We start from the raw sequence: 23,842 nt of genomic DNA, 5'->3' as shown, positions 1-23,842 counted from the left end.
GAGTACTGCGTACAGTGTTGGTCTCCTTATTTAAGGAGGGATATACTTGCATTGGAGGCAGTTCAGAGAAGGTTCACGAGGTTGATTCCTGAGATGAAGGGGTTGTCTTATGAAGAAAGGTTGAGCAGGTTGGGCCTATACTTATTGGAGTTTAGAAGAATGAGAGGGGATCTTATTGAAACATAAGATTCTGAGGGGGCTTGACAGGGTAGATGCTGAGAGGATATTTCCCCTTGTGGGGGAATCTAGAACTAGGGGGGGCATAGTTTCAGAATAAGGGGTCGCCCATTTAAGACGGAGATGAGGAGGAATTTCTTCTCTCAGAGGGTCGTGAATCTTTGGAATTCTCTACCTCAGAGCTGTGGAGGCGGAGTCATTGAATATATTCAAGGCTGAGATAGACAGATTTTTGAACTACAGGAGAATCAAGTGTTATGGGGAGCGGGCAGGAAAGTGGAATTGAGGCCAAGATCAGATCAGCCATGATTTTATTGAATGGCGGAGCACGCTCGAGGGGCCGAATGGCCTACTCCTGCTCCTATTTCTTATGTTCTTAGGCTCTGACATGGGACATGTGATGAAATATGTCATTCATCAGACTCTGTAGTTAACTGTATATATTGTATTGCCTGCTCCGGTGTTTGTACCTTGTATTGTGTATAGGGCACCGCCCCCTTTGTGTGTCGGCCCCGCCCATACCTGGCCCTACTTAAGACAAGTCCAGGCTTGTCCTGCAGTAGAACAGCAGCACGCCAGGTGAAGCTAGGTGCAGCCACCGGCATCTTTTCTTTGCTAATAAAAGCCTTGTTTTATTCTGCTAACTTCGAGTCTTGAAGTTATTGAGGCACGTCAATTTTATTAGCAAACTTTTAACGATGGATCAACTTTTGAAACCGGAGCGCTTGGATTTGGACCCACATGCTTCGGATGCATCGGCACGGTTTGGTCACTGGTTCCAGTGCTTGGAATTCTTTATGGCCAACTCCGAAGCCGTCACAGCCTCTACAGCCACCGGAGATGTGAAACTCGGGATCCTACAAAATCGGGTAAGCCACCGGGTTTTTCCACTCATACAAGACGCCGCCAGCTACCTGGATGCCTGCAACATCCTAAAGGCCCACTATCAGCGGCCTACCAACGAAGTGTACGCCAGGCACCTGCTTGCTACCTGCACACAGCGACCCGGAGAGTCGCTAGAGGACTTTCTAGTCACCCTAAAAGTGCTTGGCAAAGACTGCAAATGCAAAGACGTGAAAGCCACGGTATACACAGACGAGCTGATTCGGGATGCCTTTATCGCAGGCCTTAGCTCTAATTATATCCGGCAGAGACTGCTAGAGAAAACGGGCCTAGATCTGACACAGGCTGTGGACACAGCACGATCGTTGGATGTGGCTCAGAAGAACTCTGACTCCTACTCGGCAGGCTGCGCGGCCCACGCCGCCTCTGTTTCCCAGCCCGGTAGCCCAACACCGTCGGGGCCTTGCTCTCCCCCCAGAAGCCCTACAACCGCCGCGACGCATCGGGGCCCCAAATGCTACTTCTGCGGGCAGCCGAAGCACACCAGGAACCTGTGCCCGGTGAAAGGCACCACCTGCTTTAAGTGCGGTAAGAAGGGGCACTTTGGGAAGGTGTGCAGAGGGAACCCCGCAGGCAAAACCGCCACCGCCGCGTGCGCGCCGTGGGAGCGGCCATCTTGGACGCCATCTTGTCCGACCTCGTGGGGTCCGCCATCTCGCAAGCAGACAGCGTGGACGCCATCTTACCCGGCCTCGTGTGGCCCACCATCTTGTCCCAATCAGGGCCCTACAGTGGCGTCGATCACAGTGGACCAGTCCAGACCGTACCCACTATCCAAATCGATGGTGGACATTGAGGTAAACGGGTGCAAGGTTAAATGTTTAATTGACAGCGGGAGCACAGAGAGCTTCATTCACCCTGATCTGGTACAATGACTCTCTCTAACTATAGTCCCTACTCAGGACAGGATCTCTATGGCCGACAAAACCCAGATATCGACTATTGCGGGTTACTGCGCGGTACGATTGTCCGTTAAAGACACTGTATATAATAATTTTAAACTGTTAATTATGAAAGACTTATGTGTGAGCGTGATCTTAGGCCTGGATTTTCAGTGCCACCACCAAAGCATCACGCTCAATTTCGGTGGGACCCAGCCGCCCCTCACAGTGTGCGGCCTGGCTACCCTGAAGGTAAAGCCGCCTTCGCTATTCGCGAACCTTACCCCTAACTGCCGGCCAATAGCGACCAAAAGCAGGAGGTACAGCTGGGAGGACAGGTGGTTTATCGCGACCGAGGTAGACAGGCTCCTGAAGGAGCGCATTATTGAATGCAGGAACAGCCCGTGGCGCGCCCAAGTGGTGGTGGTGAGGGGTAGCGAGAAGAAGCGGATGGTGATTGACTATAGTCAAACAGTCAACATCTATACCCAACTAGACGCCTACCCGCTACCCCGCATATCCGAGATGGTGAACCAAATCGCCCAATACCGGGTGTTCTCCACCATCGACCTCAAGTCAGCGTACCACCAGCTCCCTATCAGACCAGAGGACCGTTCGTACACCGCCTTCGAGGCAAACGGACGCCTCTACCAGTTCCTCAGAGTCCCCTTTGGGGTGGCGAATGGGGTCTCGGTCTTTCAGAGGGAGATGGACCGCATGGTCGATGACCACCACTTGCAGGCAACCTTCCCCTATCTCGACAACGTCACCATCTGCGGCCACAACCAACAGGACCACGACTCAAACCTCGCGAGGTTTCTGAAAACCGCACAAAAACTCAACCTCACCTACAACGAGGACAAGTGCGTTTTCAACACCACGCGCCTTTGCATACTAGGCAGCGTGGTGGAGAATGGGGAAATCGGACCAGACCCCGACCGATTGCGCCCCCTACGGGAGCTGCCCCTGCCCAACACTCCCAAAGCCCTGAAAAGGTGCCTGGGGTTATTCTCGTATTATGCCCAATGGGTCCCTAACTACTCCGATAAAGCCCATCCCCTCTTGAAAGCATCCTCTTTCCCGCTCTCTGCTGAGGCCCATGCTGCCTTCAAAAGCATTAAGCAGGATATTGAGCGGGCCACGCTACAGGCAGTGGACAAGAACACTCCCTTTCAAGTGGAAAGTGATGCGTCTGACTTTGCCTTGGCGGCCACCCTCAACCAGGCAGGGCGGCCTGTAGCTTTCTTCTCGAGGACCCTCCAGGGGCCCGAGATCAGACACTCCTCCGTGGAAAAGGAGGCCCAAGCCATCGTGGAGGCAGTGCGCCACTGGCGGCACTACCTAGCCGGCAAACGCTTCACCCTACTTACCGACCAGCGGTCGGTAGCGTTTATGTTCAATAATAAACAGAGGGGGAAGATTAAAAATGATAAGATTCTTAGGTGGCGGATCGAGCTCTCCACCTTCGAGTACGACATCATATACCGGCCGGGGGCCCTTAACGAATCCCCCGACGCCCTCTCACGAGGGATGTGTGCCAACGCCACCGGGGATCGGCTACAGACCCTCCACAACGATCTCTGCCACCCAGGGGTCACACGGCTGTTCCACTTCATAAAGTCCCGCAACTTACCCTACTCGATTGAGGAAGTTCGGTCTCTGACCAGGAACTGCCGCACTTGCGCTGAGTGCAAGCCTCGGTTCTACCGCCCTGATAGAGCCCACCTAATCAAAGCTACACGGCCCTTTGAGCGGCTTAGCTTAGATTTCAAGGGCCCCCTCCCGTCCGTCGACCGCAATGTTTACTTCCTGAACATTGTGGACGAATACTCCCGTTTCCCATTCGCCTTCCCCTGCCCAGACATGACCAGCGCCACGGTCATTAAATGCCTCAACAGCCTGTTCTGCCTGTTCGGTATGCCAAGCTATATCCGCACGGATAGGGGGGCGGCCTTCATGAGTGAAGAACTACGCCAGTACATGCTGTCCAAGGGGATTGCCACGAGCCGTACCACCAGCTACAACCCCCGGGGTAACGGTCAGGTGGAGCGAGAGAACGGGACAGTATGGAGGGCAGTCACCCTAACTCTAAGGACCAAGGGCCTCCCTATCTCCCGCTGGCAGGAAGTCCTCCCAGGTGTGCTCCACTCAATACGGTCACTATTGTGTACTGCCACTAATGCCACGCCTCATGAGCTAATGTTTGTGTTTCCCCGGAAATCCACCTCAGGCGTATCCATACCATCATGGCTCTCCACCCCAGGTCCGGTACTTCTGCGGAAGCATGTGAGGGGCCACAAGCCGGCCCCCTCGTGGAGCCAGTGCACCTGCTCCACGCCAACCCACAATATGCGTATGTCCGGCACGCCGACAGACGGGAGGACACTGTTTCCATAAAAGACCTCGCCCCAGCCGGTAACAACAGCAACAACGACAATGACTACAACAACAACAACAACAACAACAACCACAACAACTATTACCCACCCACTAATTTTTCATCACCCCCGGAAGAACACCAGCCAACGGTACACCCACCACCTACTCCGTCAACAACCCCGGTGGCGCCCCCGGCAGAGACCCAGGAGACCACCCGGGACACCCAGCCGGCACCGGTGGCACCGCAACCGTTACGTCGGTCACAGCCCCGGACAGACTAAATCTGTAGAAGGGGTGAATGTGATGAAATATGTCATTCATCAGACTCTGTAGTTAACTGTATATATTGTATTGCCTGCTCCGGTGTTTGTACCTTGTATTGTGTATAGGGCACCGCCCCCTTTGTGTGTCGGCCCCGCCCATACCTGGCCCTACTTAAGACAAGTCCAGGCTTGTCCTGCAGTAGAACAGCAGCACGCCAGGTGAAGCCACCGGCATCTTTTCTTTGCTAATAAAAGCCTTGTTTTATTCTGCTAACTTCGAGTCGTCTGCATTGCAGAGAGCCACTGCTGTGTTTATCTTAGTCAGAAAAATCCTTTTAAACCAAAACATGTGAACAGATCTGAACTGTATCCTACAATATTTTGTAACTGGTTGCATAACTTGAAAGTATATTTAAGTCCACACTGTAAGAAGTTCAATCCCGATACCAAATATGGTTTGCAATGTTTCTCCATTTATTGTATTCGACCAAGTCCAGACACACACAATGTCTTTAAGCAGTAGACATACAAAGAAATAAATGATATTACACCATTCTTTTCCCCAGAAAACTGTGCCTGGGCTTGAAATATGCACTTAATTGATAAGAGCTTTATGTTATTTTATTTATTGGGCATTGATTAGTGTGTGCAAAGGGGGGATATTGTGATGGAGAAATGATTTGGGAGAAAGTCTGTTGGGCAGTGAGCAGAGGCCCCGGAAGCGGAAGCGGCGGCGGGCCGGGTGAAAGGTGGTTGCTAGGCGGAAAATGGCGGCCGGCCTGTGAGCGCGGCGGCCCCGGGCTGGAGTTTGCTTCATTTCAGCGAGCGAGTGAGGGGGAAGCGGCGCCAAGATGGGGCGGCGATCGACCAGCTCCACTAAGAGCGGCAAATTCATGAACCCGACCGACCAGGCCCGTGAGTGTGGACGGGAGAGGCTGGAGCCCGGGGCTGGGGTCTGAGAACCGCCGGTAGCGGCGGGGGAAGGGTTTGATTTCCAGGCACCATTGCCAGGGTGGGGACTTGTGACACTCAGTGTGACTGAGAATGGGGCCAGGTTTGATGTTTGTGCACCTGGGGCCCACGTTGGTCGGACTAGTTGCTTCTCTCCAGCCTCAGACTGGGGTCCCTGCGGTTTGCACCCACTCACTCCCCTGTGGTCACTGACCAGTGAGTGCGTATCTCAAGCCCAGGTACAGCTTTATGTTGGTAAGAGGTGGCTCAGTGGGCAACACTCTCTCGCCTCTGAGTCAGAAGGCTGTGGGTTCAAGTCCCACTCCAAGGATTTTGAGCACATAAAGCTAGGCTGACACTCCACTGCAGTACTGAGGGAGCGCCGCACTGTCGGAGGGGCAGTACTGAGGGAGCGCCGCACTGTCGGAGGGGCAGTACTGAGGGAGCGCCGCACTGTCGGAGGGGCAGTACTGAGGGAGCGCCGCACTGTCGGAGGGGCAGTATTGAGGGAGCGCCGCACTGTCGGAGGGGCAGTATTGAGGGAGCGCCGCACTGTCGGAGGGGCAGTACTGAGGGAGCGCCGCACTGTCGGAGGGGCAGTACTGAGGGAGCGCCGCACTGTCGGAGGGGCAGTACTGAGGGAGCGACGCACTGTCGGAGGTGCCGTCTTTCGGATGAGATGTTAAACCGAGGCCCCGTCTGCTCTCTCAGGTGGACATAAAAGATCCCATGGCACTATTTTGAAGAAGAGCAGGTGTCCTGGCCAATATTTATCCCTCAATCAACATCAATAAAACAGTTTGTCTGGTCATTATCACATTGCTGTTCATATTATCACATTGCTGAGTGCAAATTGGCTACTGCTTTTCCCACATTACAACAGCGACTACACTCCAAAAGTACTTCATTCACTGTAAAGCACCTTGAGATGTCCAGTGGTCGTGAAAGGCGCTATATAAATGCAAGTCTTTTTTTCCTTCTGAGTCTGAGGTTCAAGTCCCACTCCAGCAACTTGAGCATAATCTAGGCTAACACTCCCAGTGCCAGTACTGAGGGATTGCCGCACTGTCAGAGGTGCTGTCTTTCGGATGAAACACTGAACCTGCCATCTTAGGCGGATATAAAAGATCTCATGGCGCTATTCAAAGAAGAGCAGAGGTGACCTGGCCAATATTTATCCCTCAACCAACATCTAAAACAGATTATTTGCTCATTATCACATTGTTGTTTGTGGGAGCTTGCTGTGCGCAGATTTTCTGCAGAATTTCCTTACATTACAACAGTGATATAAGAACATAAAAAATAGGAGCAGGAGTCGGCCATTTGTCCCTTCGAGCCTGCTCCGCCATTCAATCAGATCATGGCTGATCTTCTACCTCATCTCCACTTTTCTGCACTATCGCCATATCCCTTGATTCCCTTAATATTCAAAAATCTATTGATCTCTGTCTTGAATATACTCGACACTTCAAGAAGTACTTCATTGGCTGTAAAGCGCTTTGGGCCGTCCCAAGGATGTGAAACGTACTATAGAAATTCTTTCTCTTCCTTACTACTTTCCTTCCTTCATAGAAACATAGAAAAATAGGAGCAGGAGTCGGCCATTCGAGCCTGTGCCACCATTCAATATGATCATGGCTGATCCTCTATCTCAATACCATATTCCCGCTCTCTTCCCAAACCCCTTGATGACTTAAATATATTCAGTGACTTGGCCTTCACAGCCTTCTGTGGTAGAGAATTCCACAGGTTCACCACCCTCTGAGTGAAGAAATTTCTTCTCATCTCAGTCCTAAATGTCCTACCCCGTATCCTGAGACTGTGACCCCTTGTTCTAGACCCCCCCCCCCAGCCCAGGGAAACATCCTCCCTGCATCCAGTCTGTCTAGCCCTGTCAGAATTTTATACGTTTCAATGCGATCCCTTCTCATTCTTCTAAACTCTAGTGAATACAGGCCTAGATGACCCAATCTCTCCTCATACGACAGTCCTGGCATCCCAGGAATCAGTTTGGTGAACCTTCACTGCACTCTCTCTATGGCAAGTATATCCTTTCTTAGGTAAGGTCATTGAATATATTTAAGGAGCTAGATAGATTTCTAGATACAAAAGACATCAAGGGGTCTGGGGAGAGAGTGGGAATATGGTATTGAGATAGAGGATCAGCCATGATCATATTGAATGGCGGAGCAGGCTCGAAGGGCCGAATGGCCGACTCCTGCTCTTACTTTTCTATGTTTCTAAGAAGACCAAAACTGCACACACTACTCCAGGTGTGGTCTCACCAAGGCCCTGTATAACTGTCGTAAGACATCCTTGCTCCTGTACTCAAATCCTCTTGCAGTGAAGGCCAACATACCATTTGCCTTCCTAACTGTTTGCTGCACCTGCATGTTAGCTTTCAGTGACTGGTGTACAGGACACCCAGGTCCCTCTGTACATCAACATTTCCCAATCTATCACCATTTAAATAATACTCTGCCTTTCTGTTTTTCCTACTGAAGTGGATAACTTCACATTTATCCGCATTATACTGCATCTGCCATGAATTTGCCCACTCATTCAACTTGTCTAAATCGCCTTGAAGCCTCTTTGCATCCTCCTCACAACTCACAATCCCACCTAGTTTCATGTCATCGGCAAACTTGGAAATACTACATTTGGTTCCCTCATCCAAATCATTGATATATATTGTGAATAGCTGGGGCCCAAGCACTGATCCCTGCGGTACTCCACTAGTCACGGCCTGCCACCCCGAAAAAGACCCATTTATTCCTACTCTCTGTTTCCTGTCTGTTAACCAATTTTCAATCCATGCCAGTATATTACCCCCATCCCATGTGCTTTAATTTTGCACACTAACCTCATATGTGGGACTTTATCAAAGGCCTTCTGAAAATCCAAATACACCACATCCACTGGTTCTCTCTTATCTATTCTACCAGTTACATCCTCAAAAAACTCCAGTAGGTTTGTCAAACACAATTTCCCTTTCATAAATCCATGTTGACTTTGTCTAATCCTGTTGATATTTTCTAAGTGTCCTGTTATCACATCCTTTATAATAGACTCTCTTCTCTTCCTAGTTCTAATCTGATTAATTTTTTAATTAAACAGGAAAGGAGGCCAGGAAACGGGAACTCAAAAAGGTGAGGCAGTTACGTTCATTTGGGATCACAGGGCCTAAGAGTTCTTGTTTTGCGTTAGTATGTGTGGATATTTTTAATGCAAAGTTTTGGGTGGTTTGTGTGCCAAACATACTTTTGGATATCCAGGCAAGTGAAATGTTACATGGGTGTAATTTGCATTACACATGGAAAGGCATAGAAGTTACCACACAGAAAATTAGATTTGAACTATTGCTCGCATTCGGCCCACTAGCCCGTGTCGGCATTTCCCCTCCATACAAGTAATAGTTCGAATCTAATTTACTCACCCTGTGCCCAGATCCCTTCAACCCCTTTCCCTTCATCCACTTATCCAATCTAACCTTGACATCGTTTCTGCCCCAACCTCTCCCCCTTGTAAAGTTTCTCCTGTCCTCTGTTCTAAATCTCGTGACTATGCTCCCTTGTCCTTGACCTTTCAACCATATAACATTCAATTTCCACTGATGGCTTGGTGGGTAAATGAGCTACCTGGTGTGATTCTGAGCCATCCCCAGCAGGAAGATCCCAGGAAAATCCCATGTCTGTGCTGAGTTAGCTGATTTGAGCTGGGGCAGCAGTTGATCAATTGACCTCCATCTCCCTGAACTTGGATGGAGAATTAAAAAAAATCAGCCAGTGTTCTCACTCCTGATTGCTATCCAGTGATTGCTGCTGGAAAGTGTATTCATGCGAACTTTGGGTGACGATAGAATCAGGCTTGGCTGTGATGTCCTCCAGATACTGACGGCCTAGTCTCACACGTGAAGAGAAGGAGACTGCAGTCAGTCTCAATCTCAGCACAGTGGAGGGAACAGGAAGAGCCAATAGGTTGACCCACTTAGAGTTTAGGAAGAACAGGAGAGGATAGTGCAGAGAAACAATGACCGTTGTAGTACGGAGTGAATAGAGACCAGAAAGGTTGCAAATTGGAAATGGAGAGATTGAGATTGAAGATGAGAAAGATCGCCTGTCAGACCAGTTGTAAGTTTAGGTTTGTCGAACACACAGAAGAATTGACCATAACTGCGTGTGGTTTCTTCAGCTCACTGATTTAGTTCAGTTAAGTTGCCATGGATTTTGTTGTTGTTGTTAAATCAGCTGCAAATCACGCAAGTGCTTTTGGTGTGAATTTAAATCCGTGGTGGATTCCTGGGTAACCTTTGTGTTCCGTACCTCACAGAACAAGAAGCAGCGAATGATGGTGCGGGCTGCCGTGCTCAAGATGAAGGACCCCAAACAGATAATCAAAGACATGGAGAAACTGGATGAAATGGGTAAAGAACAGGAATTAGAAGAATCTAGGATAAAGCTATGTGATCATTTATTTTCAAAGAGTGTTCGTGACATTGGAAGAACACCTTTTAAAAACAAACGTTGCCATTAGATTTAAAATGTGCTGAAACATGGTTGCTTCCTGGTTGAAGGTGTCATATTCATGCTCGGGGAGATTGGAGGTTTAGGTTGGACGTCTTGGTGGATAGCCCAATATTCCAATCACTGCGCCACCCCCTAAGCTGCCACGTTGCTTAATCCGAATTCCCACATTATTATGAGCAGCCAGTGAACAGTTCTTTTCATTTATTTGTTGGTTTTCGATTCTCAATTGTTCCAGTTTGCTTATAATTGAAATAATCTGTAGAGTTTCAAAATTCTGATTAGTATGTATCTACTTTGGTTCATACTAAGGAGGCCACAGGTATGTCACACTGTTGGGCCAGGGCTTGAGACTGGGGTTTGGGCACATTATTTAAGTATTTTGGGGCAGGTTTATGGGTGTGTCTGCCCCCCCCCCCCCCCCCGCAGGCTGCCTGCCCCCACCCCCGCCCCCCGCAGGCTGCCTGCCCCCCCCCCCCCCGCATGTGCTGAATGACATTGTATGTTCTGCATGCTATGTTTTGAAGATTATTTTCTCGTGGTTTTGTACAGAGTTCAATCCCGTGCAGCAGCCCCAGCTTAATGAGAAGGTGCTGAAAGACAAGCGGAAAAAGCTACGAGAGACATTTGAGCGGATCTTGCGTCTGTACGAGAAGGAAAATACAGATTTTTATAAGGAGCTGCGGAAGCTTGAGACTGAATATGAACAGAAACGATCGCAACTCTGCCAGTTCTTCGATGCTGTCAAGGTGAGGGACGAGTTGAGTGGCTGTTGCCTGTGTTCTGTTGCCTGTGTTCTGTTGCCTGTGTTCTGTTGCCTGTGTTCTGTGTCACCAAACCATTTCTGTGTATAACCTTTTTGTTAACCATAATGGTCGTCTTATTCAGTTCTGTGGAAAGCTGTAATAGAATGGGTGATATTTCTTAATTGCCTAGTTCTAGAGTGGATAGATACGCTGCTTTACCTGGTACATTGCCATTCCTGTATTTAATGTCCTATAATAGAAGGTCACTCTGGTTTGTTTTATGTGACTCGGCAGTGACCTTGGTCTCCCAGTGTCACTTCACCTGTGTGTTGGGGTGGAGTGCACCAATAAATGAAAAGGACAAGTTTGGTGAGTCTCGATCCAGTTTCCAGTGGGTTTGGACCGAAACCACAAAACTGCCTCCAATTTGTCACTAAATTAACAATCTCACTCACAAAGACCAGGGTAGCTGATGTGGAAAATTGTCACAATAGTGCAGTGGGATTTCTCTCTCTTAGGGTTGAGACACATTGTTGGGGCAGGGAACAGGGAGTTTTAATCTGCATTGCACCTGACCTGACAATATTGATGTGACACTGAGAGAAAAATAACTCTTACACTTTAAGGGAGAGCGCTTCTTTTTTTAAGGCATGGGCTGTTCATCTGCGTGCAATCCCTGTTGTTATTCTCCAAATGACTTTTTTAAACTCAATCTTTTTAGGCAGTCCCTCGGAACCGAGGATGACTTGCTTCCACATTAAAAATGGGTTCTCAGGTGACTGATGAGTCCAATGCGGGACCTGCAGTCTCTGTCACAGGTGGGGCAGATGGTGGTTGAAGGGGTGGATGAGTGGGGTGCTTGGGTTGACGTGCGCTCCTTCCGCTGTTTGCGCTTGGCTTCCGCTTGCTCCCGGCGAAGAGACTCGAGATGTTCGGCGCCTTCCCGGATGCTTCTCCTCCACTTTGTGCGGTCTTGGGCCAGAGCTTCCCAGGTGTCGGTGGGAATATTGCACATTTTCAAGAAGGTTTTGAGGGTGCCCTTGAAGCGTTTCCTCTGCCCACCTGGGGCTCTCTTGCCGTGTCGCAGTTCCGAGTAGAGCGCTTGTTTTGGGAGTCTCGTATCGGGCATGCAGACGATGTGACCCGTCCATCGGTGCTGATCGAGCGTGGTCAGAGCTTCGACGCTGGGGATGTTGGCCTGAGCGAGAACACTGACGTTGGTGCGCCTATCCTGCCAATGGATTTGCAGGATCTTGCGGTTACTGCAGTTGTAAGTGCACCTTTAATGGGTGATGCTCTTTGTGTGGCTCGTGGAGCAGTGGTCATCACATCATCCGAGTGGGGAAGTATCTGAATTTGTTTGTGGTTAAAAGCTTTTGAGCCACACCGATAAATAGCCTATTGTTGGTGGCCAGCTGATTGTCTTACTGGCTGTTTAACTTTCCGATTTCCCAGGGTGCCCCACCACCGCTGGTTCCAAGCCCGCGTTCTCCGGGGAATGTGGTGCTATGGCCTGAATTCGCTGCCTTTATCTTTTCCTTTGCTTCAAACAAAAGATTAATGGATAAAATCCCACTTACAAAGCAGCTGCACTGACGGAAAGGGAAGTGCTCAATGGATCTCTTGGACCTATATCTAAGACAGCACTTTCATGTTGCTCTGACAGTATTGACCTCCCTTTGAAGGTGCTGGTTAACCACCTTTGCTGCCATCTTCTGTAATAAAGGATAATGTCCTCAAAATAGAGGATTCCAAAAAGGAGTCATGCGGAACTTTGTTAGCAAAAGGAGACTACCCTGTAGTGAGACTGTCTGTTGCAATTGCTACCAGATGTTGCTGTGGAGGAGGTATTCAATGAAGCGCAGGAGTTACACACAATAAATTCTGCATGAGTTTCACCTTCGTGCTGGAGATTGAAGTGCTTTCCTTATTTTTCGCGTTGCCTTTCAGTTCGGGGCAGATATTAACAGACGTGGTGTTTTACAGAAGGAGCTGTACTGAAACCAGTGGGATGAGTGCAGCTCACAGCTTTCTGTAGAATGGCTCTGACAAAATCAGTTCAGGGCTGAGGGAGGAATGAGAGCAAACTTGTATCAGCAGCAAACACTTCTCCGAGCCTAATATGAAGTGACGTAAAATGGGAGCTTTTTAAATGATGGTGGGACAAAGACGCTGTAACATGTGTGTTTTTTAAAGTGCAGTGAAGGATTTCAGCTAACATAGAAAGAACAGTTCAGTTATTCTGTTTTTATGTGAGAAGTGGATGAGTGGGCTTGCAAGTATGTATTTAAAATGAATTCCCTTGTGTTTGGCAGTTTCTAAAGGTAGAGTTGCATTCCTCTGGTTTCGGGAGAGCTTTCTAATATCAGGCTCCTGGAGCCCATCTGAACTCTTTGCTGTTTCACTCACACTGTTCTCTGGCCAGAAAAAAACACAGTGCAACTGGCAACAATTCACAAGACTCGCCAAAACTGATCTCTGCTGCCGTTGGGCATTTATAATTCCAAGTGCAGATGCTGGCAGGGGTTCTACATGCCTGCCTTCGGCTGCTTTATAGTAAAATAACTCCCAAAGACATTAAGTGCCTTTATGTGAGGAGCTTACTGCAGTGGGAAGCCAAAAGGTTGCATCAAGGATCGTTGTTGTCAGTGCATGTTCTAAAAATACTATTGCTTCATCAGTGCAGTGTAAGTATGTGGCTGTTTTTCTTGTTTGTACAGAATGCCCAACACGTGGAGGTGGAGAGTATTCCACTGCCAGACATGCCTCACGCGCCATCAAACATCATGATTCAGGATATCCCCCTCCCTGGTGCTCAGCCACCATCCATATTGAAAAAGACATCAGCTTATGGGTGAGCAGCAATTCATTTGCACCAAAAGCCCGTTGGACATGTACGTGAGCAGTGAATATTTAAAACAGGAGGCATTGGCTTCTGGGGTAAGCACCACATAGGGTATAATGCTGATCTTACCCTCTAATGGTAATGCAGTCTACCAGAGCTGAAAGGAATTGGCTTGTGGGTGAGTGAGGTTTATTGTCACAGATAAGTGGCATGTAACATTATCAAGGTTATCGGTTGGATTTTAGGAAAATATAATGGTGAATGTGAACTTTTACACTTTCAGACCGTAGGTGTTTTTTCCACACTAGATTTTATTAAGTGTACAGTCGCTAGTAAAATATAAAAAATTTACATCTATTCCAATCTCCAGTGACATTACACAAGAAGAATCAAGACAAAGTGAAGCAACATTAGAGGGCGAAGAATAATTTGGACCAGAGCAAACAGACGTAATTCAATCCCTATATTAAAGTCATACATTCCGACTTTATTTTTGTGTTTCCAATATAAATTCCTTTATTTGCATTTATGATGGAACTGCCGCTGTAAGTACATCATCCTTTAGTTCTATGTTCCTGCTCGTAATGGCACTCTAGTGTGTCCACTGGTGGGAGGGTGTAATTACAGCGTGACGAGATTACATGGCAGTTTCCAGTATAAATCTAGATAGGAATTTGTAATGGAAAGTGCCAGACTTAAGATTTTTAATATTAATATCACTCAGTAGTGAAAAACATGACAGGATAGTTAGATTATGGGTTTTATCGCCCTAAATTAGGATTGTGCCTCGATAATATGTATCGTGTTAGGGTGAAGTACTGGGGTTTACAGACGCCTGGTGTTGGGGCAATTTGAGGTGATTTATTTTTAATGGACCTTTGTGAAAAATATTCATCATCATGGTTATTCTTCCCTCCAGGCCACCCTCCAAACCTGTTACACTCATGGCCCCTCCTTCACATGGGGTTCCACGATTGCCACCTGGTAAGAAGCCCCCTGGCCCACCCCCAGGGCCACCCCCACCTCAGGTGTTAGCAGCTTATGCACGAAGGATGGGTCCCCCTCCAGGCTTACCTCTGAAGGGAAAAGATGAAGATAACGTTTATGATCCTGAAACCGGTAAGACATCCTTTACAGGTGCTGGTGGACCTGCTTGTATTTCCAGTATTTTCTGTTTTTATTCTGGTGCTCTGTGTGTTAGTGTAATGCTGTGAATATAATTCCACAGTGTATGTGGAGTACTGTCTATACTATCCTGACATTTACTTTGCCTTTTAGCAATTCAGGATATGCAAGAGGATGAGGAGGAGGACGACAGTGGGGATGATGATTACCCTGAGGACATGGAGCAGGATCAAGATGGAGATCGAGAGGACCAGGATGAAGACAGCGATGACTCAAAAGATAAAGACAGTGATGATGACGATGATGATTTTCGGCATCGAGATGAAGATGATGAAAATTCAAGGCTAGATGATGATAAACCAGGTATGTTGTAGTTTCATTGGGTTGTTGCCTGATGTAATTCAGTCACCCTTCCATCTGTTTTTTTAATCTTATTTGTTAAGGTGGTGCCTGACAGTTCACCTCCCCTCCCATTACAGGGTCAATTTGTGGGAGTGATCGAGTTGGACCATGACCCAGCTTTCCATGGTAACACTCATTGATCTCCAGTGTACTGCAGCACCACACTGTCTGGTGATGTGGAGTATTTTAAACCAACACGCGACACAAGGTTTTAGATCGATAGTCAAGTTGTCTTTATTACACCGGTGGGGAGACAATCTGTTCTGTCTTAGCCAGACTTCTCCAAATTGTTAGAGCAAGCACTACATTTTTATACATTCAAATAAGCATGGCGGCCTCATGCACAATTCATTCCCGCAACCTGAATGGATCTTGGCCCGCATGCACCTTCACGGATTGGGTTACATGTCCTAAGGTAAACATGTGTAAGCTGCATACTCAATTATTAGCCCAAACTGCTGATCGCTGATTAAAAGATAACTTGGAAGCATTGTGACCCAGATAATAAAACCCTCAGGGCAGCTGAAGTGCTGGACATCATGTCTCAACTGAGTTTTTAGTCTCAAAGGTCAGTTATCTTGACCACACCTTATGGATGTGGTCTTTCATGTCAACAACTGTCTCTCACACCATTCTGTGAGCTGTCAGCGATGTTATTTTAACTCTTTCCCCACTTCACTGGCAATCATGTTTTCAATCTGTAGATGGATCTGTGTCCAATATTGTACTTTCTAGTTAGTGCTTCTGTGAACCTGAGTCACAGCAATTTCTAGTTGATGCAGAGCCCAGATGTGTTGCTTTGCAAATGGCACAAATGTGTTGACAGTCGTTCTAACTAGGTTGCTAAAGCCCAAATGTAAATTCATTTAAAATCCATGTGAACGATGACAGAGATTGACGGCTTATGGCAAGACTGCGGTGCCTTTCCTTGTAGGTTGCTGTTTACCAGAACACTGAAACATTTTGACTGTGTGTGTGTGTTCTCTTTCCACAGGGCGCAGTTTGCTGTTTACCAGAACACTGAAACATTTTGACTGTGTGTGTGTGTATTCTCTTTCCACAGGGCGCAGTGTGCGGTTTGCTGTTTACCAGAACACTGAAACATTTTGACTGTGTGTGTGTGTATTCTCTTTCCACAGGGCGCAGTGTGCGGTTTGCTGTTTACCAGAACACTGAAACATTTTGACTGTGTGTGTGTGTATTCTCTTTCCACAGGGCGCAGTGTGCGGTTTGCAGACGTGCAGGACAAAAAGAAGAAAAAGAAAAACCTGAAGGAGCTGACCCCTCTGCAGGCCATGATGCTTCGAATGGCGGGTGAGTAACGGTGGGTTCTAACCGCCTCCATTGGAGAGAGGGAGTGAATGATCTGTAAGTGGTACTGATACAGGGCTCATGGCATTTCACATTGGGAGACAGTAGATGGTAGTGTGCAGATAGCCATGGACAGGGGGCCTAGTCCTCCAATAGCTTAGCAAGTAACTGTACTGCTGGTTCTCTTACCTGCTAAGCCATACAGCCCTGAAAGGACCCACGTTTGATCCACAGTGTATGATGGTAAGGCATTTCATAAGAGACGGCCGTTAGACAATACTGATCTGGAAAGCCGTAATGAAGCATTAGCAAATGGCAAGTAAAATATTATATTAAAAGTAGGCATTAGAGTACCTAGAGAAAGGCTGTTTCATCTGGTGAGTGGGCCAATAACTAGAGGTCATAGTTTCAAAATCATTGGCAAAAGATCTAGAGGGGCGATGAGGAGAAATCTTCTCACTGAGTTGTCAGGATTTGGAACGCCTCACCTGAAAAGGTGGTGGAAGCTGATACCATCAATAATTTTAAAGGGGAGCTGGACAGGTGCTCGAGGACGAGGAGCTTTCAGGGTTATGGACAAAAAGCAGAGGAGGTGGACTAAGCATGACTGCTCTTTCAAAGAGCCGGCACAGGCCCGACAGGCCGAATGGTCGCCCTCTATGCTGTAAGTTTTTATGATTCTATGGGGGAAAAAAAGTCTATAATGATTTAAACGGGAGCTAATAAATTACACTACAAATGGCCTCAGCTCCCCAGATTACGGAAGGGAAAAATCAGCTGCTGCTCAGTATCCAGTAACTCCGGTTGGAAGTTGCATACGTGTGGACGTTAGTTAAGGCAACATTCAGGCTTGCCTGTGATGCCCTCCTCGCCACGGTGAAAATGCCGGGGTTCACATGGAGAATAGCCACCTGGTGCCCCGGCAGCTGTGTAACTGTATCGCAGCGATAATTATTATCTTCAGGAGAAAATTGGGGTGGTGGGAGAAGGAAGAGAATCCAAGATTTCAAATAGTCCTTGGATAGCTAGGGATCTAGATAAGGTGCTGACATCATGAAATTCCACAGAGGTTCTCCCTGCAACGTTGGCAGGAGACCAGCAGAACCTCCAATAAATTGCTTAATAAAAAGCCATTTACAATGTTTCCCTCGAGTTCCGCCGGCCTCTTGCTGTAGTTATGATAGGAGACTGGAATTTCAGGGCAATGGCATTTTACACTAGTGCTAAAGCAGCTAGCAATGAATACCAGGCTAGTAACCAGGACACACCTCGTTAGCAGTATTGGACCTGGGATGATAATTTCCCATCATACCTTTTTAGAATATAATTTACCCTTGTGCAGACTGGCATGTTGAGTTTGTTTGCCCCTCTGGTGATGGATGACATGGGGACAGCCACATTGTGGCTCTATTGACTTTAAGGGGAATCCGTGGTTTGATCCAGTTTAGGGCCAGTGTGGATCCTCTTGACTCTCTGGCAGCCAATCCGTAGTGATTTCTTTTCTTCAGTGTTTATGTCGAGCTCTACGTGTGCAGAATGGTGAAATTAACACCGTATCTGCCTCCTAATAGGTCAAGATTTCCCCGAGGACGAAGAGGAGGAGGAGGAGGAAGCCAATACCGAGGGAGGCGCAGACGAGGAAAAGATGGACACAGAGGAGCAAAGTCGAGAAAAGCGACACCGGGAGGAATCGCGGCCAGAGGGACCGCAGGTACCACCACCAACTCAGATGCCGCCCAGGCCACCAATGCAAGCCCCACCAATGCCCGGGCCTCCACCACTTGGACCTCCTCCTGTTCCTCCACTGAGACCCCCGGGACCACCTTCTGGTCTGCCACCAGGACCGCCTCCAGGTAAGAAACTGAGTTAAAGTGGCAATCCTCCAACTCTAATTGGTGTGACTATGGGAATAAAACCATTTATGGAACAAACTTGAAGAAGGGAGTCCCGTCGTCACCAGCCTATTTAAAATAACACTAACCAGTCATTGCGATCAGCTTGTACCCTCTGCCTTGTTGGGAGATCTTGCTTGGGGTTGCTGAGCCTGATTCTGGTGGAACTGAATTATGCACAGTTAAAACACGCATGGTTGAAGTGGGGAGGGGGTGGGGCATCGATATCGGTTCAAAGTTCCTTCTTTAAGCATCGTAGAATTGAGTCTTTTGTGGCAATTAGCGGTGCAGTCAGTGCAGTAAATTAATAGTTTTTTAACCCGTGGTTATGCCGTGGATAGCATCTTGTCAGCGCACAGTCTCGCCACCGATGGAAGTGCAATAAGTTGTCGAGGAGGACTGGACCTTTGATGCAAGACACTGTGTGTGCCCAGGCCAGTCTGCGGAGTGCTAGGGCTTGATTGGCCAAAGGAAAACTGTTCTTGAAGCTGCTTCCACCTCAGGACTGAGAAAGGAAGGGGAGAAAGGTTCGACTTGTGTCTTTCAGAAAAGGGGGTTTGAATCAATGGAACACAGTATTCGATAGAGACCAAGGAAAAATAAATCCCAAATAATTGAAGGGAGAGTTGATGGCAAAATAAGGCTAGCAGAGTATTTAGAATTGTTTTTAAGTTGCATTTGTGGGATGTTCCTCTGGGGCTGAGGCATATTATTGGGGCAGTGTAGAGGGACCTGTACTCTGCATCTAACTACTGTACGTGATGTAGGAGTGCTCAATCCTGCCATTGGGTGCCTGAAACAAGGTTTCTTCTTCTTCAGTACCAACACCCCTCGCCTTGATCAGCTCAATCTTCACATAGGTTTAGAACAATCTCCCGTCCTTAATAAATCTTTGATCTTGTTCTAGGACTGATCAATCACTTGATTCACAGGCTGTGCCACAAACTTGGAAATGCAATTTGTAATTGGTGTTCTAATTTGGTCTCCTATGAAACGTCCTAGAAATTTGAGAATTGTTTTGGAATATTTAGAATAGCAGTGCAGGGTCTTTCTGGGACTTTATAATATTTGTGAATAGTTTGATAGTTTAATCCTGTTTTCTCTTTTTTAAACTATGTGGTAGCACCGAGAGGATTCAGCACTCTGATTGGTGATGTGCAGTCTGATTTATAATTGTGAGCTGTTCATTACAGGTGCGCCCCCATTCATACGACCACCAGGGTTACCTGGCATTAGAGGGCCGATTCCACGACTGCTTCCTCCTGGACCACCTCCTGGGCGACCTCCAGGCCCACCACCAGGACCCCCGCCAGGCCTTCCTCCTGGCCCACCACCTCGGGGACCCCCTCCCAGATTGCCACCACCTGCACCCCCAGGTAAGATAGAATGGTTACAGTGATATCTATTACATGTTTATAAACCGTGGTCATGACACTCGATGGTATTGCACCTGCAGGTGGGGCTGTGAGCATAACACGCGTGATCCATTTAACATAGTGGGACGCCCCCTAACGTTACGTGACAGAACGCTGTATTCTTCAACCCCCTTCAGAAGCCCAGTAGGGACAGTTTCCCCCGCCCCCCCCCCCCTCAATTTATCAAATGACCTTGGAAATTCTCCAATTAGCTTAAGCATTGTTAAACTGATGAGAAAGGAAAATTACTGCTGTCTCCAAAGACAATTTTTGCATGTAGACCAAAAAGGACCGATGTGCGGCCCGTTCAGCTGTTAGCACGCATTCAAATCGAGACATTTCCGAGGAGCTGGAAGTGTAAATACATCCCTGACATTGTGAATTAGGTGTTTATAAAAGCTCTCCCCTAAACTGTAAAACGGCACTAACTGGAAGTGAAGTTGCATTTAACATAAGGACCTCTTTCCCCCGCCCCCCCTCAACAGAGTTTGTGTTCAGCGTTGCCCCCTAATAAAGCAGTTAGTACACAACTTCTTTGTTTTTTTTTTAAAGATATCAGACTTTTGTTCAGAATCTGTATTTTTCTTTGGTAGAACCTCTGCAACAATTTTTTTTTTCAAAATTTGTACTGAATGTTAAGAATTTGCAAAATGCATGGAAACACACAGTATTTATTCAGATAATACATTGGGAACTACTGCTGTCTTCCAAAGCCTTATTTAATTAAATTTTTTTGAAACCATAATGATATTAATAGCCGCCTGCCTCATGGTCCGCCATGGAATCTGATTGAAATCTCTGATTCGCCAAGTCCTGCAATTTATCAGGAGTACATTGGAAACAACGCCCTGACTCTGATGAACAAGTGTTATAATAAACAGAACTTGGCATTTGAAGTGCTAAATGATCTGTGGGCAGTCACTCAAATAAAAGGAAGGGTTTTACACATAAAAGGTGATACAATTTGTACATTTTTAATGTAATTTATTTTTAGTTCATAATTGTATCTGGCTTTAAATTCCATGAATGTATCTTGCACATAGTTTGCTTATCTAAGTTATATTAATTAAAAGGAGAAAGAGTCCGATACATTTGATTTGTACAGTATGCCAGAAGTTCTCTGAAGGAAAGTGATTATGCGATGATTTTCAGAAACTATATACTCCAAACCTAACCGTTTCCCCCTCCTCCTAGGTATCCCACCTCCTCGGCCAGGTATGATCCGCCCACCAATGGCCCCTCCACTGGGGCCTGCACCACCAGGATTGTTCCCTCCAGCCCCAGTGCCCAACCCTGGTGTCCTCAGTGCTCCGCCAAGTCTCATCCAGCGCCCAAAGATGGACGAGAACATGACCACCATCGAGAAGAAAGCCATTGCCACCATCAGTGCAAAGCCCCAAATCACCAACCCCAAGGCAGAGATCACCCGCTTTGTACCCACCGCCCTGCGTGTCAAGCGAGAAAACAAGAATCAAGCACCAGTGAAGAAGGGAGAGGAAGAGATTGTTGCCCCAGTGAAGCCAATACCAAAAGCCACACCTGCCGTCTCTATCCAAACAAAGGACGATATCTACGAGTCTTTCATGAAAGAAATGGAAGGGCTTTTATAACTAACCCAGACTTGTGCCCTAGACTACCAACTGCTCAGCGTTTGTTTGAGATTTGTGTGTATATTCATTCCCAAGTTTGCTTTGTATTTTTTTAAAACATTTGTGAAATCTGAATGCTTGTGTGGTGCACTGACTGAACAAACATTGTACATGTGGTAAATCTCAACCCCCTAACCTATTGTGGTTGAAGTTGTGCAGCTGAGAACAGACCCTCACTCGTGAGTTTGAAAACACTGTGGCTGAATATCAGACCTGCTGCCCACTTCCAAACCTCTAATATATGGGGCAATAAATAGGGTTCAAGTAAAACGTTGCATGTCAACGTGTATATAGAGCCAAACATATGTTTTGGTAGTTGGTTAGATTATGTATTACCACAACCAGGTTAAAAAGATGGCTGTTCCAAGGGAGAGGCATGCCCGGGATGTTTTTAAAAGGTGTAAACATTACACGACTTTTACAGCAAATGGCAAACATCACTCGCACTCGTGCATAATTTAAACTCCAGCTTCACAGGTCAGCAAAGTCTTTGTGCCCTTAAATTGACACTAAATTGCCTAACAGGCAGACAAACAGGATGGTTGATATGGGTAATGAAGAAATGTTATGCTGGGGCATAGCGGGTTCTAATCTGGGGGTGGGGCCGAATAAAGAGAGCTTTACTCTGTGTCTAGCCGCACTGGGACCTGGGAATGCTTGTCGTTAACACGGGGTGGCTGAAATGGGAAGTGTTCTATTTCCCAGGACTAACATCTCTCAACTTGATGAGTACAAAGTTCAGATTGGTTAAACAATTATTCATAAGAAGGTTCGGAACAAAGCCGGTAACAATGGTCATGCACTTGGGAGTCTTGTGTCTCTTCAGTGCAGTAGTTTAGATCAGTTCATTGGCTTTACGAGTCGGTATAATCATTGGGCTTGTACTGGCAGCATGATTAGGTGAGGGGGCATCTCCTTCTATTGATCCCTACTTCATTCAACTTCTGAAACCATGATCTAAAAGTTTGAGTTGTATAGCAGCCCTTCAGTGGTCTCTCTACCAGGTCTTTACAGCAGTATGTGGGCGAGATGCCGAGGTCCTCTTTGAAATAAATTCTTGTGCTCTCTCTTCCTATTTTTCATGTTTTACAATAACCTTTCGATGGTACTGTCTCAGTACTGCTGGATACTGAGAGAAAAACTGGATGGACTGGTAAAAGTTACCAGTCTATTATTCTTTGCATTACAATAAAGTTCTAGAGATCTCTTAAGATTGTCTTGGCAATTGATTGATTGGTAAGAGAGTAATTTGATACTTCATCTTTTGCCAGTGCGCAATGTGAAATTAAAAATCTTAGGCTGAATTTTATTGAGCTTTTCTATGGAAAAGCAAGAAATTTTAATGGAAATTTGGAAATGAAGATAACTTTAAAACAATGACCCAAAACTACTTTTCATTCGAACTGATGTATTTGATTGTTGCAATTAATTGGGAGCTGCATTGAATCCTATAGACAAACCTACTTTTCATACATGTTTGCACATCCGCCAATGTATAAGGTGAAAACATAGAACTTAAAAGAAAAATATCATAAGGGAAAAGTATAGGGATGGCTTTATGCTGATGCCACATTTAGTATACCAATACATTGTAGGAAAATCACTGAAGCCAATGGTCATTAATGAGCCACACCATTCTTGTGTGCCACTGCTAATTTATCACCTCAAAATGCTCCTGTTGCTAGTACCACCAGTATTTCAGCCTAGTGTTGTAGATCTCAAAATTCTCTCTCCAGACACAACCTAGTTGAAGTGGAAATTGTACAAATATTTCATACATTTTCCATTTACATATTACAGAAACTCTGGTGACAACATGAGTTCACTCCAATATTCCATGCACCTGAACAGTGAGGCACTGCAATTTTAAAAGTATTAATTGTAGTGAATTATTGTAGTGTTTGATCCCTTTGGGTTTGTTTAAATGTTATACAGGATGAAGTAAACAGAATTGGTCCAAAGATGGTATCTCTTGCTTTTATTTATACCTGAGATAATCACGAGTTCCTTTGCTCAAGTGAAATATCCTACATCTTTTCCTGTGGTCTCAGTAAATTCATAATACATCCAACTGTTCTCATGTTTTAACTCCATCCCAACAATCTGCTTTGAATAACTAGAATATTCTTGGTTGATAACAATGTAGGTCATGATATTTACATACTTGTATTTATAATAACATTTCAACAAAAAATGTGCAGTAAATTAGAATACCATAAAAAAGAATTGCCTTTATATAGCGCCTTTCATGACCACAGGACCCCTAAAGAACTTTACAACCAATGAATTACTTTTGAAGTAGTCACTGTTGTAATGAAAGAAACGCAGCAGCCAATTTATGCACAGGAAGGTCCCATGAACAGCAATGGGATGGTGTTGG

General features: G+C 46.6%; 1 protein-coding gene across 2 annotated transcripts; it reads left to right on the top strand.

Moving 5' to 3' along the window:
• Positions 1-5,326: 5,326 nt before the first annotated feature.
• Positions 5,327-23,423, top strand: wbp11 (WW domain binding protein 11). 2 transcript variants are annotated; one of them, XM_085969034.1, is made up of 11 exons: positions 5,327-5,518; positions 8,672-8,703; positions 9,884-9,977; positions 10,630-10,826; positions 13,544-13,677; positions 14,588-14,787; positions 14,947-15,156; positions 16,411-16,509; positions 18,078-18,359; positions 19,592-19,774; positions 21,008-23,423. In XM_085969034.1, the coding sequence occupies exons 1-11, from the start codon at positions 5,455-5,457 to the stop codon at positions 21,421-21,423; spliced, it is 1,911 nt and encodes a 636-aa protein (XP_085825160.1). In that variant the 5' UTR covers positions 5,327-5,454; the 3' UTR covers positions 21,424-23,423. The 2 variants fall into 2 exon arrangements, with proteins under 2 accessions (XP_085825160.1, XP_085825161.1); XM_085969035.1 differs by lacking the exon at positions 8,672-8,703.
• Positions 23,424-23,842: the final 419 nt, after the last annotated feature.

This window comes from Somniosus microcephalus, chromosome 28 (genome assembly GCF_052327205.1).
Source record: "Somniosus microcephalus isolate GS21.2 chromosome 28, FLI_Smic_1.0, whole genome shotgun sequence".
NCBI classification, from domain to species: domain Eukaryota; kingdom Metazoa; phylum Chordata; class Chondrichthyes; order Squaliformes; family Somniosidae; genus Somniosus; species Somniosus microcephalus.
The sequence above is the reverse complement of the archived record's forward strand: the minus strand, read 5'-3'. Positions and strand labels throughout refer to the sequence as shown.

What these genes read in the sequence shown, in the direction of transcription:
- wbp11 (XM_085969034.1), top strand. Translation starts at nt 5,455, where the DNA reads ATGGGGCGGCGATCGACCAGCTCCACTAAGAGCGGCAAATTCATGAAC. An exon ending in GGAAACGGGAACTCAAAAAG is followed by an intron (nt 8,704 to 9,883) that starts GTGAGGCAGTTA and finishes CGTACCTCACAG; the next exon opens with AACAAGAAGCAGCGAATGAT. An exon ending in AAAAAGACATCAGCTTATGG is followed by an intron (nt 13,678 to 14,587) that starts GTGAGCAGCAAT and finishes TCTTCCCTCCAG; the next exon opens with GCCACCCTCCAAACCTGTTA.